Source organism: Saimiri boliviensis, chromosome X, assembly GCF_048565385.1.
Source record: "Saimiri boliviensis isolate mSaiBol1 chromosome X, mSaiBol1.pri, whole genome shotgun sequence".
Taxonomy (NCBI): domain Eukaryota; kingdom Metazoa; phylum Chordata; class Mammalia; order Primates; family Cebidae; genus Saimiri; species Saimiri boliviensis.
In genome coordinates, this window is record NC_133470.1 from 15,414,898 (window position 1) to 15,428,167 (window position 13,270).

At 40.7% G+C, this 13,270-nt stretch overlaps 1 protein-coding gene across 3 annotated transcripts in view; it reads left to right on the top strand.

Annotated features, from left to right (window-relative positions):
- CDKL5 (cyclin dependent kinase like 5) overlaps positions 1-13,270 on the top strand; it is a 197,470-nt gene that overhangs the window by 170,170 nt on the left and 14,030 nt on the right. For all 3 annotated transcript variants that reach the window (XM_074391867.1, XM_074391868.1, XM_010334894.2), the window contains exons 13-15: positions 3,021-3,122; positions 3,658-3,763; positions 7,021-7,144. In XM_074391867.1, the coding sequence (XP_074247968.1) occupies positions 3,021-3,122; positions 3,658-3,763; positions 7,021-7,144 (332 nt within the window). The remainder of the gene's footprint in view (positions 1-3,020; positions 3,123-3,657; positions 3,764-7,020; positions 7,145-13,270) is intronic.

Sequence of the window (13,270 nt, forward strand, 5' to 3'; positions counted from 1 at the left end):
AGGGGCTGATATTTGGACATTGAGCACCTTTTCTGTGCCAGATGTTCCCAGGCACTCAAAAGAGTCTGAGAGAGCCCTTGCACTTGAGAAACTTACCTATTCTTGAGGAGGATTAAATGATGCATGATAACAATGAAATAAGTAAGACCTAAGTCAACATGGCTATAAGTAGGAATTGAGAATAGAGTGAGGTTATTATGAACAGGTGCAGTTAGAAACGGCTTTACAGGCAACTGAAGGTCTTGCTCTGGGCTAGGATGTATAGACAAGCTTTGAATAGGCTGAAGAATGAAGATATCTTCAGGCGTGTCCTGAGCTAGGCACCATGAAAAGCTCTAGCTAGAAAGATGAAAAGAATAGGGTCCCTGTCCTCTTAAGTGTGTGGGCTGGCAGGGGACATTTGTCAACAGGTTGTTCCACTACTGCGAGCTTACATTCTGGCTACTGCACTAGAAGTATGCTGTGTGCCAGGGGAGCGGGACAGTCCAAGTTGTGAATTGTGGGAGCTCCTAGAACAGGTGGTACCTGAGTAGAGACTTCCAGGAAGGTTGGGAAGAAAGTGACAGCGACCTTAGGAAAGAGGGGAAGAAAAGAGCATTGGAAGGAGAAGGAAGGTAACAGATGTTACATAGCATGGTGTGCTTTGGGGAATATGAATTGTTCCACTTTGCTGGAGTGAAACATGCAAGATTTGGAGTGGCTTTTGCAATAATTCAAGCATGAGGTGAGGAGAGTATGTTTGGGACATACATATCCAGTTGGAAACAGAGTGGATCTTCTACTCTTCAGAAGTAGAAACAACAGAATTTGTGATTTGAAGGATTGGATATAGGAAAAAGGAAGACTTCATGGTTTCTTTTCTAGGACCTCCTTTTTGGAGTGGAAGAGAATAATTTGGAAGTCACCTAATTCAACCCCTTTATTTCACAGATGAGCATGTTGAAGCTCAGAGAAGTTAGGTGAGTTGCTCCAAGTTTACCCAACTAGTTCAGGATGGAGCTGCGATTATGAGGCAGGCTCCAGGTGCTGAGGCCAGCCACTTGCCACTGTGTCTTGCTGACATGTTGAGTTTGAAGTGGCCTCTAAGCAAAAGTGTGCTCTAAGAGGCTAAAAATATGGTCTGGTACCCAGGTGAAACGAGAAGGCAGGAGGTGCCCATTTGCAGAGGCTGGAAGTGCAGTCAGAGGAATGGTCACAGGAGCCCTGAGGAGACACTGTTGGGAGAAAGAACATCCAGAGCCTAGAAAGATCTGCTGACAGCTTCCTGTAGAGGAGAGATGGAAGGGAAAATTAGGTAAAGTGTGCTAGCATTAAGCATGGTACAAAATGGAGAAGAAATCACAGAAACAAATAGCTTTTTAACTTAGAAGAAGTAATTGCTCTCTGAGAATTCCAGGAAAAGGATTTTTGTGAACATGGTGATCATAAGCGAATTACAAACAGTTACTGTGGGCTAAGCACAGATCTGTTCCTGACTTTGAAGGCCAGTTCAGGAGGTACAGTGCCCAACTACAAGAAAGTATTAGTTTAAAAGCACAAAGGTATCAGAAAGGCTGGAAAAGTAACTTAAGTTGTGATTGAATCGTAGGAATCACTCCTATGCAAAGAATCAATCCACCTTCAAAAGCATAGAGACTCTTACTGAGTTCATATTAGATGTTCATAATTTGTTTTCTTAAAATACTTTTTGTAGAGGCCTTTGTAAACAATACAGGTGGTAAAAGTCAAATGAGACATTTTCATAAAATAGAAGGAAGGCTATGTTGGTTGAATTCCTGCCCAGAATCCTCAGAGTCCATTCGGAAAATGAGAGGAGAAAAAATAATCATATTTTAAATCTTAAAAAAAATGTTTTTGATATGTCACATAGGCTTAAGGTAATGCCCTTTTCTGTGCATAATATACAGATGCAATGCAGCTAACTCCTTCTAATGACTTGGTAATTTTCTTCCTTGATCTTTTTTTCTGATGATGGAAAATGCCACATTTTTCCCCCTCAGTGAACACCATTGTGGACTGAGTAGTGTTCTTAGCTTGTGACTCACTTCTTTAAGAGAAGTAGGTAGTGGTATGTCTTTGGAGATGAGCACTGTCATGATTTGGCTTCAGAAAATGCGTGAAACAGCCGGGCGCGGTGGCTCAAGCCTGTAATCCCAGCACTTTGGGAGGCTGAGGCGGGTGGATCACGAGGTCAAGAGATCGAGACCATCCTGGTCAACATAGTGAAACCCCGTCTCTACTAAAAATACAAAAAATTAGCTGGGCATGGTGGCGCGTGCCTGTAATCCCAGCTACTCAGGAGGCTGAGGCAGGAGAATTGCCTGAACCCAGGAGGCGGAGGTTGCGGTGAGCCGAGATCTCGCCATTGCACTCCAGCCTGGGTAACAAGAGCGAAACTCCGTCTCAAAAAAAAAAAGAAAAAAAGAAAATGCGTGAAACATAAGTGCTGTTATCCTAGAGGAGATTAAGACAAGAATTTAAGCACATAAACTATAGTAGTTAGAGGATTTTAACACACAAATTATTAAAAGGACTTATTCTATTCCTTGATATATTCAAAAATCACTTGTTTTCATCTCACTTTGCCTTATAAGTCCTGCATGAAAAATACTTTGGAACTGCACAATTCATTTTGGAGAACTCAGACTGAAAATCTGCTAGAGAAATTTCAGATAAACTAATAGAATCCCTAATCAGAGGGCTGCTCAGAACCATGACTGTCTAGATATTAGAAGGGTAATTTTTTTTTTGTTTTAAATAATTAATTGAACTATTTTCAGACCAATTTGTTCCCTACTTGCCTTAACTTTAATGAGAATTTTACTTTCCATCTATGTGAAATTTGCCTTATATTACATTCATCAGATTATTCATTCTTATGGGACTTTATTTGTATTTTAGCCAACTAACATTTTTTATTTTAGCTGGTTATGGTTCTAGTCATACCAAATAATGGTCGTGATGAGTTTCATCCCTAGGAACAGGATGCTTTTATAAATCCTTTTAAATTTTACTTCCAGCCTGGAGAGCAGCTCCCTCCAGAGATGACTGTGGCAAGATCATCAGTCAAAGAGACCTCCAGAGAAGGCACCTCTTCCTTCCATACACGCCAGAAGTCTGAGGTATGTCACAATAAAATATGCCTATAAACATTATTTTTTCAACATCATTAACTGCCTAGCTTTTAAAATGTATTAATATCCACTCTCCCACAAATAAGTTGAAGTGGCTTAAAAAGTAAGTAGTTTTCCTTGTGGCATAATTCTGAGTTTTACACAATTCTAGATCGATTAGGCACTGTTCTAAATTTGGGCCAGGTGGCTCACACATGTAATCCCAGTACTTTGGGAGGCCGAGGTGGGAGGATTGCTTGGGTCCAGGAGTTCAAGACCAGCCCGGGCAACATAGCAATACCCCATCTCTACAAAAAGTTTTAAAAATTAGCTGGGTGTAGTGGTGTGCACCTATAGTCCCAGCTACTCGGGACTGAGGCAGGAGGATTATTTGAACTGGGGCAGTCAAGGGTACAGTAAGCCATGATCGCACTACTGCACTACAGCCTGGGCAACAGAGTGAGACCCTGTCTCAAGAAAAAGGCATAGGCAGTATTATCATCAATGTATGGCTTAACTTTTATGCATTTCTTTCCTGTCTCAGGGTGGAGTATATCATGACCCACACTCTGATGATGGCACAGCCCCCAAAGAAAATAGACATCTGTATAATGATCCCATGCCAAGGAGAGTTGGTAGCTTTTACAGAGGTAAGCCCACCCCCAGCATTCACCAGGTTCCCCTCTCCTCGCTCTCTTGCTATATGTACATACTGCTTTCACTGACTTTAGGCCAGCAGCCTTCTCACCTACACCGTTGCCTTCTAGCATTTCTCCCTTCCTCTGCTCCTGCTAAGTCAGGCCCTCCTGGCTTCTGAGTTGGCCTCCTTGAGTAGCCTCTTAACTGATCTCCCTATCTCCAAGGTACCCATCAATATAGTGACTGGAGTGATCCTTCTGAAGCTGTGTTCTGACCATACCACTGATTTCGTTCTATCAACCTATAGCATACTTACTGATGTTACCTGTGTGTCTGGCACTGTTCTGGCTTAGAACTTGTCAGTGAACAAAGGAGCCAAAGATCTCCACCATCACAGAACTCACATCCTCGGGAGGAGAGATAAACAGTAAACATAATAATTATATAGAGCAGTAAAAGATACTAAGTGTTACAAGGGGGAAAAAATAGAGTAAGGCATCCCATTGCCCACCCCACCCTACCCTCCCCTAATCCCCTGTTACTCACCTGTTGAGAGTCCTTTGCTGGCTTCCCATTGGCATCAGGACAAACTCTGAATTCTCTAGGATGTCATTCCAGACTTCCCATGGTCTGGGCCTTACTATCCTCTCCAGCCACTTTCTCCCTCACCCCGCAGGTTTCTCTGATGCCCAGCCTATGGGTCTGCCCAGGCTGCGCCCTCCTCTGGCCTGAAATGTGCTCTTCCTCCTGCTGGAACAGCTTGTTTCTGTCCCTTTCTTTAAGATCCTCTTCAATATAATGTCTTCCCACAGTTTGTTCCAGATGGAATGAAACATTTTCTTCTCTGTTTTGTCTATGGTACCTTGTCTGTAACTCTGATGGAACACTGACCATGTTGCACTGATTCTTTGTCTGCAGTTCTCTCTTATGAGGTTGTGAGCCCCTCAGAGACACTCAGTTCTCTTCATCTTCTCTTATTTTTATTCTTATTGACTAGTACATTGCCTGGCATAGTTTCATAAATATTTGTCAAAATAAAGAAAAATGTCAAGTGTACTTTCACAGCCTAAAATGTACTTTGCTATTTAACAGACAACTAAAACAGATGCTTTTGGGGTTGTATGAACTTAGGAGACATTGAAAGACAAATCCCTTTTAGTAACTCTGCAATAATAGATTGTAAAGCCCTTTGGCATTCCAGCACCCTGGTGGAGAAAATGGACAGCAAGCCCACAGGGCCACGAGCAAGGTCTGGGGTCAGGAGGCCTGCAAAGCCTTCAAGAGTCACCATGGCTTTCTAAGGCCTCCTAAGCCCATGTTGCCTGACTTCCCACTATTTCTGTTGTTTTAGGAGGATTGTTGGAAAGGGCCAGGATTTGGGGCTGGGGCATGGAGAACTGCTTAGTCATTTTAATTAGGAAATCCAGCTAAATAAATGCATAGAAGTGTTATTTAGGACTAAATGCATATTTAATAATTAGGCTACTCTGTTCCTTCCCTTCCAGCCCCACCTTTGGAAAAGCGTAAGGCATTGATTGAATATGCCTTTTAATGCATTTTTTTCTGATACCATGATTACACTTTAGAATTTTATGGGACTAAACTTTTAATTCAGATTTAAGTTAATTAAAACATCATAGCATACATGTGCAAAAGCCTTTTCTTCTATCACCAAAAACATTATCTCTAAAATGTACCATAGGCATGTTACTTCTATAGATGTGTGGAGAATAATATAAAATACTAATGGAGATTTAAATTAATTAGTCTTTTACTTCTGGAAACGTGGTTTTATTTTGATTGCAAAAAAAAACAAATGGGTTAATTCAGAGAAATACTTCATAGGTCTCCCTCAGTAGAGAGGGTGGTAAGAGCTTGGCAGGTGGAATTTTTAATTTTAAAAATTTCAGATACAGAAGAAAAATATTTAACTAGATGAAGCATCTGGAGACACATGTCATTTCAATGATACTACTAAGTTCTAGAGGAAGATTTAGTGGTATCATTGAAATGATAGATGTTTCCAGAATGCTTCCTGTTTTCATTCTACTGGGCAAGAGATAAGTGAAATGGTGTCATTTATCTTGGTATACAGTCTGTATATTCCTTTTGTGATGAAATTTGCAGTATATTTTTATTATAACCATTCTTAGAAATTGACAGAAAAAGTTAGTAACTATTCCCCCCAAAAGCAGAAAAGTATTTACTCACATACATTGCATTTTATCTTTATGTTCATTTAGAATTTAGAGAAAAATAATATTTTTGTAGAACTAGCTGAATTTCTGTGTACTTTAGTTTAAAAACATGAGTGATACTGCCTCCCAGGTGTCAAGGCTTAAACTGTAGTTAGTCTGTTTCAGCACACATGTGAATTACTTCAAGCTAAGAATAGATTTTACATTGTTGATCTATAATAAGAAAGCTTTAACTTCAAAGAATGCCAGAGCGGTGCAGGCAATGGTGGTAGGGGCTATGAGATTCATACTTGAAAATATCCTGGCCAGGTTCAGTGGTTCACGTCTGTAAATCCCAGCACTTTGGGAGGCCGAGGTGAGCAGATCACTTGAGCTCAGGAGTTCAAGACCAGCCTGGGCAATATGATGAAACCTTGTCTCTACAAAAAATTAACTGGATGTGGTGGTGTGCACCTGTGGTCCCAGCTACCCAGGAGGCTAAGGTGGGAGGATCACCTGAGCCTGGGAGGTGGAGTTTGCAGTGAACCATGATCATGCCACTGCACTCCAGCATGGGTAACAGCCTCTTATGCCTGGGAGGTGGAGTTTGCAGTGAACCATGATCGTGCCACTGCACTCCAGCATAGGTAACAGTCTCTTCTGAGAGAGAGAGAGAGAGAGAGAGAGAGAGAGAGAGAGAGGTGTCAGCTAACCCCTTGCCAAATTAGTGTCATAAGCAGTGGTTGAGGGAAAAGGTTCCCTGGAATGCCTTCACCCTCAGAAAACACAAAAGTTATGTGAAGGGTAGATGAGGATTTTTATGTTTGTTCGTTGTTTTATTTGTGTTAGAGAAAATGCAGTAGGATAATGTGAAAACTGCTTTGACCAAAAGAGTACATCAGCTGTGTGTGGTGGTTCATGTCTGTAATCCCATCACTTTGGGAGGCTCAGGCAGGAGGATTGCTTGAGCCTGGGAGGTCAAGGCTGCACTGGGCTGAGATTGCGCCTCTGCACTCCAGCCTGGGTGACAGAGCGAGACCCTGTCTCAAAAAAAAAAAAGTCCATCAGTGACTTACTTTTTCTTTATTCAGTGCCATCTCCACGTCCAGACAATTCTTTCCACGAAAATAATGTGTCCACCAGAGTTTCTTCCCTACCATCAGAGAGCAGTTCTGGAACCAACCACTCAAAAAGACAACCAGCATTCGATCCATGGTGAGCATTTTGTTTGTTTTTACTCTTTTTCTAATTGTAGATTTGAGAGTTCAAATAAATTCTGGATGAACTTTTTAGTGTTCTTTCTCCTGTTAGGCCTTTTTTCTCCAGATAAATTATTGAATAAGGCAAATGTGATTTTTCATTATTGGTAACTTTTTTTCAGTTTGGCATTTATATGAAATATTATGTAAGAGACAAATCTCCTGGATTATTAAATACCTGATATGCTTTCCATTGTGTTCTTCTGATGTGAATGATGACTTTTGCAGTCTCCTTTTGTTGACATTGAACCAGGTACACTTTGCTTAGCACTTGATGATGTGCATTGTCTCAATCAGTTCTCACAGTCACGCTGTGCTCCTGTGCTAGAGGTGAAGACACTGGAGCTTGGAAAAGTCGAGGAACTGGCCCGGTGCTGGACAGCCAGTAACACGGAGGAGGAAGCCAGGGTTCAAACTTAAATGGACTCCAAGTCATTCAGGGTAAAAAGAAATAGGGAAACAGTCCTTTATGCTACCATAAAAGCATAATAGTAGTGAAAGGCACAAATGATGTGGCAACTTTTCTTCCTCATTTATCTTTCTTGTGTCATAGCTAATAAATATTTAGGTAAAGAAATACAGTGTTACTAAGTTCCATTAGCAAATCTATTTGGGGAGTAAGTACTTTTAAAGAAGTAATAATAATGTAGACTACTTCTTCTCAACTATCCTGAAAGACTGCCCAGGATCTGTATGTGAAGAGTTTACGTGTACTTCGCAGAACTTTACTAAGTTTTCTACCAAGGTCATAAAATGGGACATCACTGTAATACACGGAATTTGGAATAAGACCAGTCTGTCAGAGAGTCCCTCTCTGGTGTTTGTTGCCAGAAGTAACAGAAGGGCCTTATGTCAGTACTCCTGACTCCGTGTGATGTCACAATTTGGACCCTATTGGCAGAGTTACATCAAGGTTTCAGTGTTGTTGTGCCCTATAGTGAAAATTATTTAATTATTCTTAAAACAATAATAAAAATGACTTTTTAAAAGCTGTAAATAACACTTTTGTGTGTAAGCACAATTTACATCCATTGCCTATTTATAAAATGACAGTCTTAACATTTGTAACTAAGAATTTAGACTCTGGAAATAGGATATCTTGATTGATGGCAACTTTTCTATCAGTCAGGGGACTGTGTCTATCTGTCCCTTGGTTTCCTCATGTGTGAAAAAATAGGCTAAGAATGGCACCTCCCTCATAGGGTTCATGTGATAATTAAATGAGGCAAATACATTAAAAGCACTTAGAACAGTGCCTGGCTCCTAAGTGTTTGTTAATGTTAGTGACTGCAGTTACTACTGTTACGGCATCTAACTTCAGCATCAGGTGTTCCCCCTCCACTTTGATGATAAACTTTGGTGTTCTTTCTCCATGTGACTGTTTTAAGCTCTATTGTGAATTAACGTTAAGAATACAGGTACAGCTTTACTTGCCAGGGTTGACCATTTTCTGGTGTGGCTTTGACAAGTCATGACAAAATTGCCTAAATGAAAAAAATACAGAAATATAGAAGGAATTGGGTTCTATTGGTTATTATATAATGAAGTGGTGATTATTTAAAAGAATATCAATTACAGATTATCTTAGTCCTGTGAAAATTAGGTAGGTGAGATCAAAATTAAATCCAAATGTGGATAGACAGTGTTAGTAATGTATTATTTCTGTCTTTCGATAATCAGTTTGTCTTGTTTTATGCGTGGATATGTATAGAAACCTGAAAAGAGTTGTTTTAAAAAAAAGAAAGAGAGGCTCAATTGGGATATTGAATTTTAGTTGAGTCTTCATCAGGTCATCCTTACTCTAGTATTGCTGTTATGAGACTTGAGAGTTCCAGAATTGCCAGCGATGAACTGGCTCTGTTCTTTTGTTACTCCTCATGATAATGCTGCTATGACATATTTCCTTCCTGCATCGCATCTCACTTAGTCTGTCATTAAACTTGACTCTTCTTGATTATTTTCTTGAACAAGCTCTTGAATTGGTTCATCAGGTTCTTCATATTTGAGAGAAATGCACATTTGGTAACTTACAAAAAATATGAAAGAACCTTGTTTTGGTAATATAGTGAATTGCTATTCTTTGTTGCAAGGGCGTAGAGATAGGGTCTGGCTCTGTTTCCCAGGCTGGAGTGCAGTGGTGCAATCTAGGCTCACTACAACCTCCACTTCCTGTTCTCAAGCCGTCCTCCCACCTCAGCCTCCTGAGAAGCTCAGACTGTGGGTGCACACTACCATGCCTGGCTAATTTTTGTATTTTTTGTAAACATGGAGTCCAGCTATGCTGCCCAGGCTGGACTCCAACTCCTGAGCTAAATCGATCTGCCTGTCTTGGCCTTCCAAAGTCCTGAGATTACAGACATGAGCCACTGTGCCTGATCGTGAATTTGCCATTCCTAAATTCTCTTACCTAAGTTTAGTCTGTTTTTCCTTAATAGTAGTACTTAAGATTTACTTCGGGAAGAGAATATTTGTACAGTATTCCCCTTTCTTACAATGGAAAAGTCAAGCTACTCTGTTATATTTTAAAGCAATAAATAGATATTGCAGTATGATATGCAGAGCTGTTGTTCTGGCCATCTCAATTATGTAGAACCCGCTTAAGAATCAAGAGATAGCCAAAATATCCCAGAACAAGAAAAACAGTTAATATAATAGGATTCATCGTGTTTACTAATAGGATAACATTCCCACCCTCATTTGGAGTCTGTTCTTCATTTATGTCCAGTTCTAGCAGGTGACACTGAGGATGTCAGAGCAAGAAATAGTTCAAGGTAACACTATAGTATACAGAGGGAAAAGGATCCAAGCAATAGCACTGGAGAGAAGCAGGTGGGAAAATCACACGTATCATAGATCTCTATGGAGTGTGTGTTTATAAAACAGGCAACTTCACTTTGCTTTAAAAGACAAAATGTATAAATATGTTTAGAAAGACTGCTGTCATTTGGGTTAAAAATTGATGTTTAAAGAGTATACCAAATTACTTAGAAATCCCACTAGTTGGCCAGGCATGGTGACTCACGCCAGTAATCCTAGCACTTTGGGAGGCTGAAGCGGGCGGATCACCTGAGGTTGGGAGTTCGAGACCAGCCTGACCAACATGAAGAAACCCCATCTCTACTAAAAATCAAAAATTAGCCTGGCATAGTGGCACATGCCTGTAATCCCAGCTACTTGGGAGGCTGAGGCAGGAAAATCACCTGAACCCAGGAGGCGGAGGTTGAGGTGAGCGGAGATCGCACTGTTGCACTCCAGCTTGGGCAACAAGGGCGAAACTCCATCTCAAAAAAAGAAAGAAATCCCACTTGTTAAATGAATTGCTGTAACTTGTACAATCCCAGCCTTATTTTTCTCATGAGGTTATGAATATATTGGTATCCATTAGTGCTTGTCATCATAGCTTGCAGAATTACTCTTGTAGAATTATTCACTGACTCTCTCTTTTCACACATTAGCTAACCATGCTCATCACATTGCCAGGGGAGGGGAGGTGGCAAGGAAAGTGTCACAGAGGAGTGCTTCTCACTTCTTCAGCTCACCTTCCATGCTGCTCTCAGAGGGATTATGATAAAGGTCCCATAAGCCTAACCAACCGTGATGTTCCCCCTTCACCTTCCCCTAGCTGTCAAACCTGTTCCCCTCCCCCCACAAGAGTCTGTGAGCAGCTTGATTGAGGTCAGATTTATTCTTTTATTTTTCTCTGTTTCTTCAACACCTAACACAGGGCCTGACATGTATAAAGTACTCACGGAATGTTGTTGACTGATACACTGAATTTTAATTCCTTCCTTTCTTTAGGTGAGTCTTTAGAATTATGTCTCCTCTTGGCCCCTTATGGAAATAGCTGTTATGTTAGATAACGTTAGAGTCCCATGCCTGTGTGCCTGCTTACCCCTTGTCTCATTGCCCTCCTCCCATACTGTTTTGGTCCCAGTGTGCCAGATAACTGGATGAGTAGTCCTTCTCAAAGCTTCTTTCTCTGAGATTGATGAGAAAGAAGAATTGATAAGAAAGAACTTACCCGTCTTCTCCACTGCTCCTCTTTACCCCATTCAACATGAAGCTGCTGTTTTCCAGGTGAAATCACAGGGGCCAGAATGCACAGATGAGGGAAATGACCAAATACGTGCTTACCCATATTTGGCTCAGTTCTAGCTGTCAATGTATAACTCATTCTCCATTCCTTTATACAACACAGCTTTTCAAGTGCCTTTGTTCCATCCAGCCTCTTTCCATCTGTCTCTGAATCTCTCAGCCTTTTCTCCATTCCCTTTCTCTGTTAATTAATTGGGTATATGTGTTTCTGCATAGCTTCTCCCTTATTTTGTTTTTTCTCTCTGACTTCCGTCTCTCTGTCTTTGGTGATACAAACACTTCACTCCTAGTTTTCATCCACCAGTTCAAGGGTAATTTATTTCTTTTTTCTTTTGGCCTCTGGGGTCTTTCTCTGCCTGGCTCTTAGCCTCACCATCTTGGCTCAGCCTCAATTTGAAAATATCCCGATCATTCCTCTATCCCCACCTGGGCTCTAGTTTATCCACTGCCTCTTGAAAAGCCCCTGCAGAGCGTCTTTGGCCCATACTCCCTGTGTCTTTGGCACCCAACAGTGCAACATGCAAACGGTAAACATTGAGTTTTTCTTTTATTATCCTCCCCTTCTCACTATTATCTTATTCTGTTTCATCCTAGAGAGATTCTCCTCTTACCATGCATAATCCTACTTCCTCCTAGGACTGGTATCTCAAGCCTTCATTTCCTCTTGTACCAGCATTGACATATTCCAGTAATGCCCATTCACATTCTGAGATAGCAGTCATGATGAATATGCCTTCCTTAAAGATTTGCTGGATTGGCAGAAAGCACTTTTACCCTCAGCATACCTGTGGTATTTTGTTACACTTTCATTCTGATTGGTAAAAACTTCTACCCATTAATCTGAATATTCTATTGTGCTTCTAGGTTATGTATTTGCAGATACTATTGTGGAAGGACATAGCTATTTCATAAGCATGTAATTCTTTAACCTCTAGAAGTTACAGAACATTAAAAATAGTATTGCCAGTTCCACTAGATGCTCTCTGAGGCTCCTTTCCATCCAAAGTCATGCTTTTGTGATTCCAGCAAACCCCACTCTTCTGCAGTGTTCCTTACCAATGTCAGGTGACTGAATGCTGTTTCTTAGAGTTTAGCTTAGGGCAGTCTATCTGTAAGCCCCATGTAAGAGGGTTTCATCTCCTTGATTGCAAAAGAACTTGTCACAAGAGACTTTTACCAAATTCCCAGGGCCTAGACCCAGTCTGTCACTAGGATTAGAATGCTTTTCCTAAAGTACAACACTATATTTAAAGACTCTTCTGGCTGGGTGCGGTTGCTCACACCTATAATCCCAGCACTTTGGGAGACAGAGGTGGATGCATCAGTTGAGGTCAGGAGTTCGAGACCAGCTGGGCAACATAGTGAAACCCCGTCTCTACTGAAAATAAAAAAATTAGCCAGGCATGGTGGTACATACCTGTGGGAGGCTGAGGCAGGAGACACGCTTGAACCCAGTAGGCAGAGATTGCAGTGAGCCAAAATTGTACCTCTCCAGCCTGGGCAGCAGATCAAGACACTGTCTCAAAAATAAATAAATAAATATATAGACTCTTAACTTTTTAACATTCTTACCAATTTCATCATGTCTGAAGTTTTCTAGCTTTCGAAATTATAAATGTATCATTCTGAGTTCTAATATTAGTTTTTTTATTCTTTTAATATCTTCTGATTTTATTAAAATACCTGGTGGTGTGAGTGGTACTAAGCTTAATGTCAGTATTTTTAGTTAGGAGCTTTTTTTCCCCCTCATGAAAGCTTTATATTAAAGCATTTGTCCTGTCCACTTTTTTTTTTTTTTTTAAAGAAACGGGGTCTTGCTGTGTTGCCCAGACTGTTCTAAAACTGCTGACCTCAAGCCATCCCACCTCAGCCTCCCAAAGTTCTAGGATTACTGGCATGAGCCACTGCACCTGTTCCTGCATTTTTTTTCCTTAACTATATTTAGTTTTAATAAATAGATAAAAGGTTTAATAATTAGGATATTTCC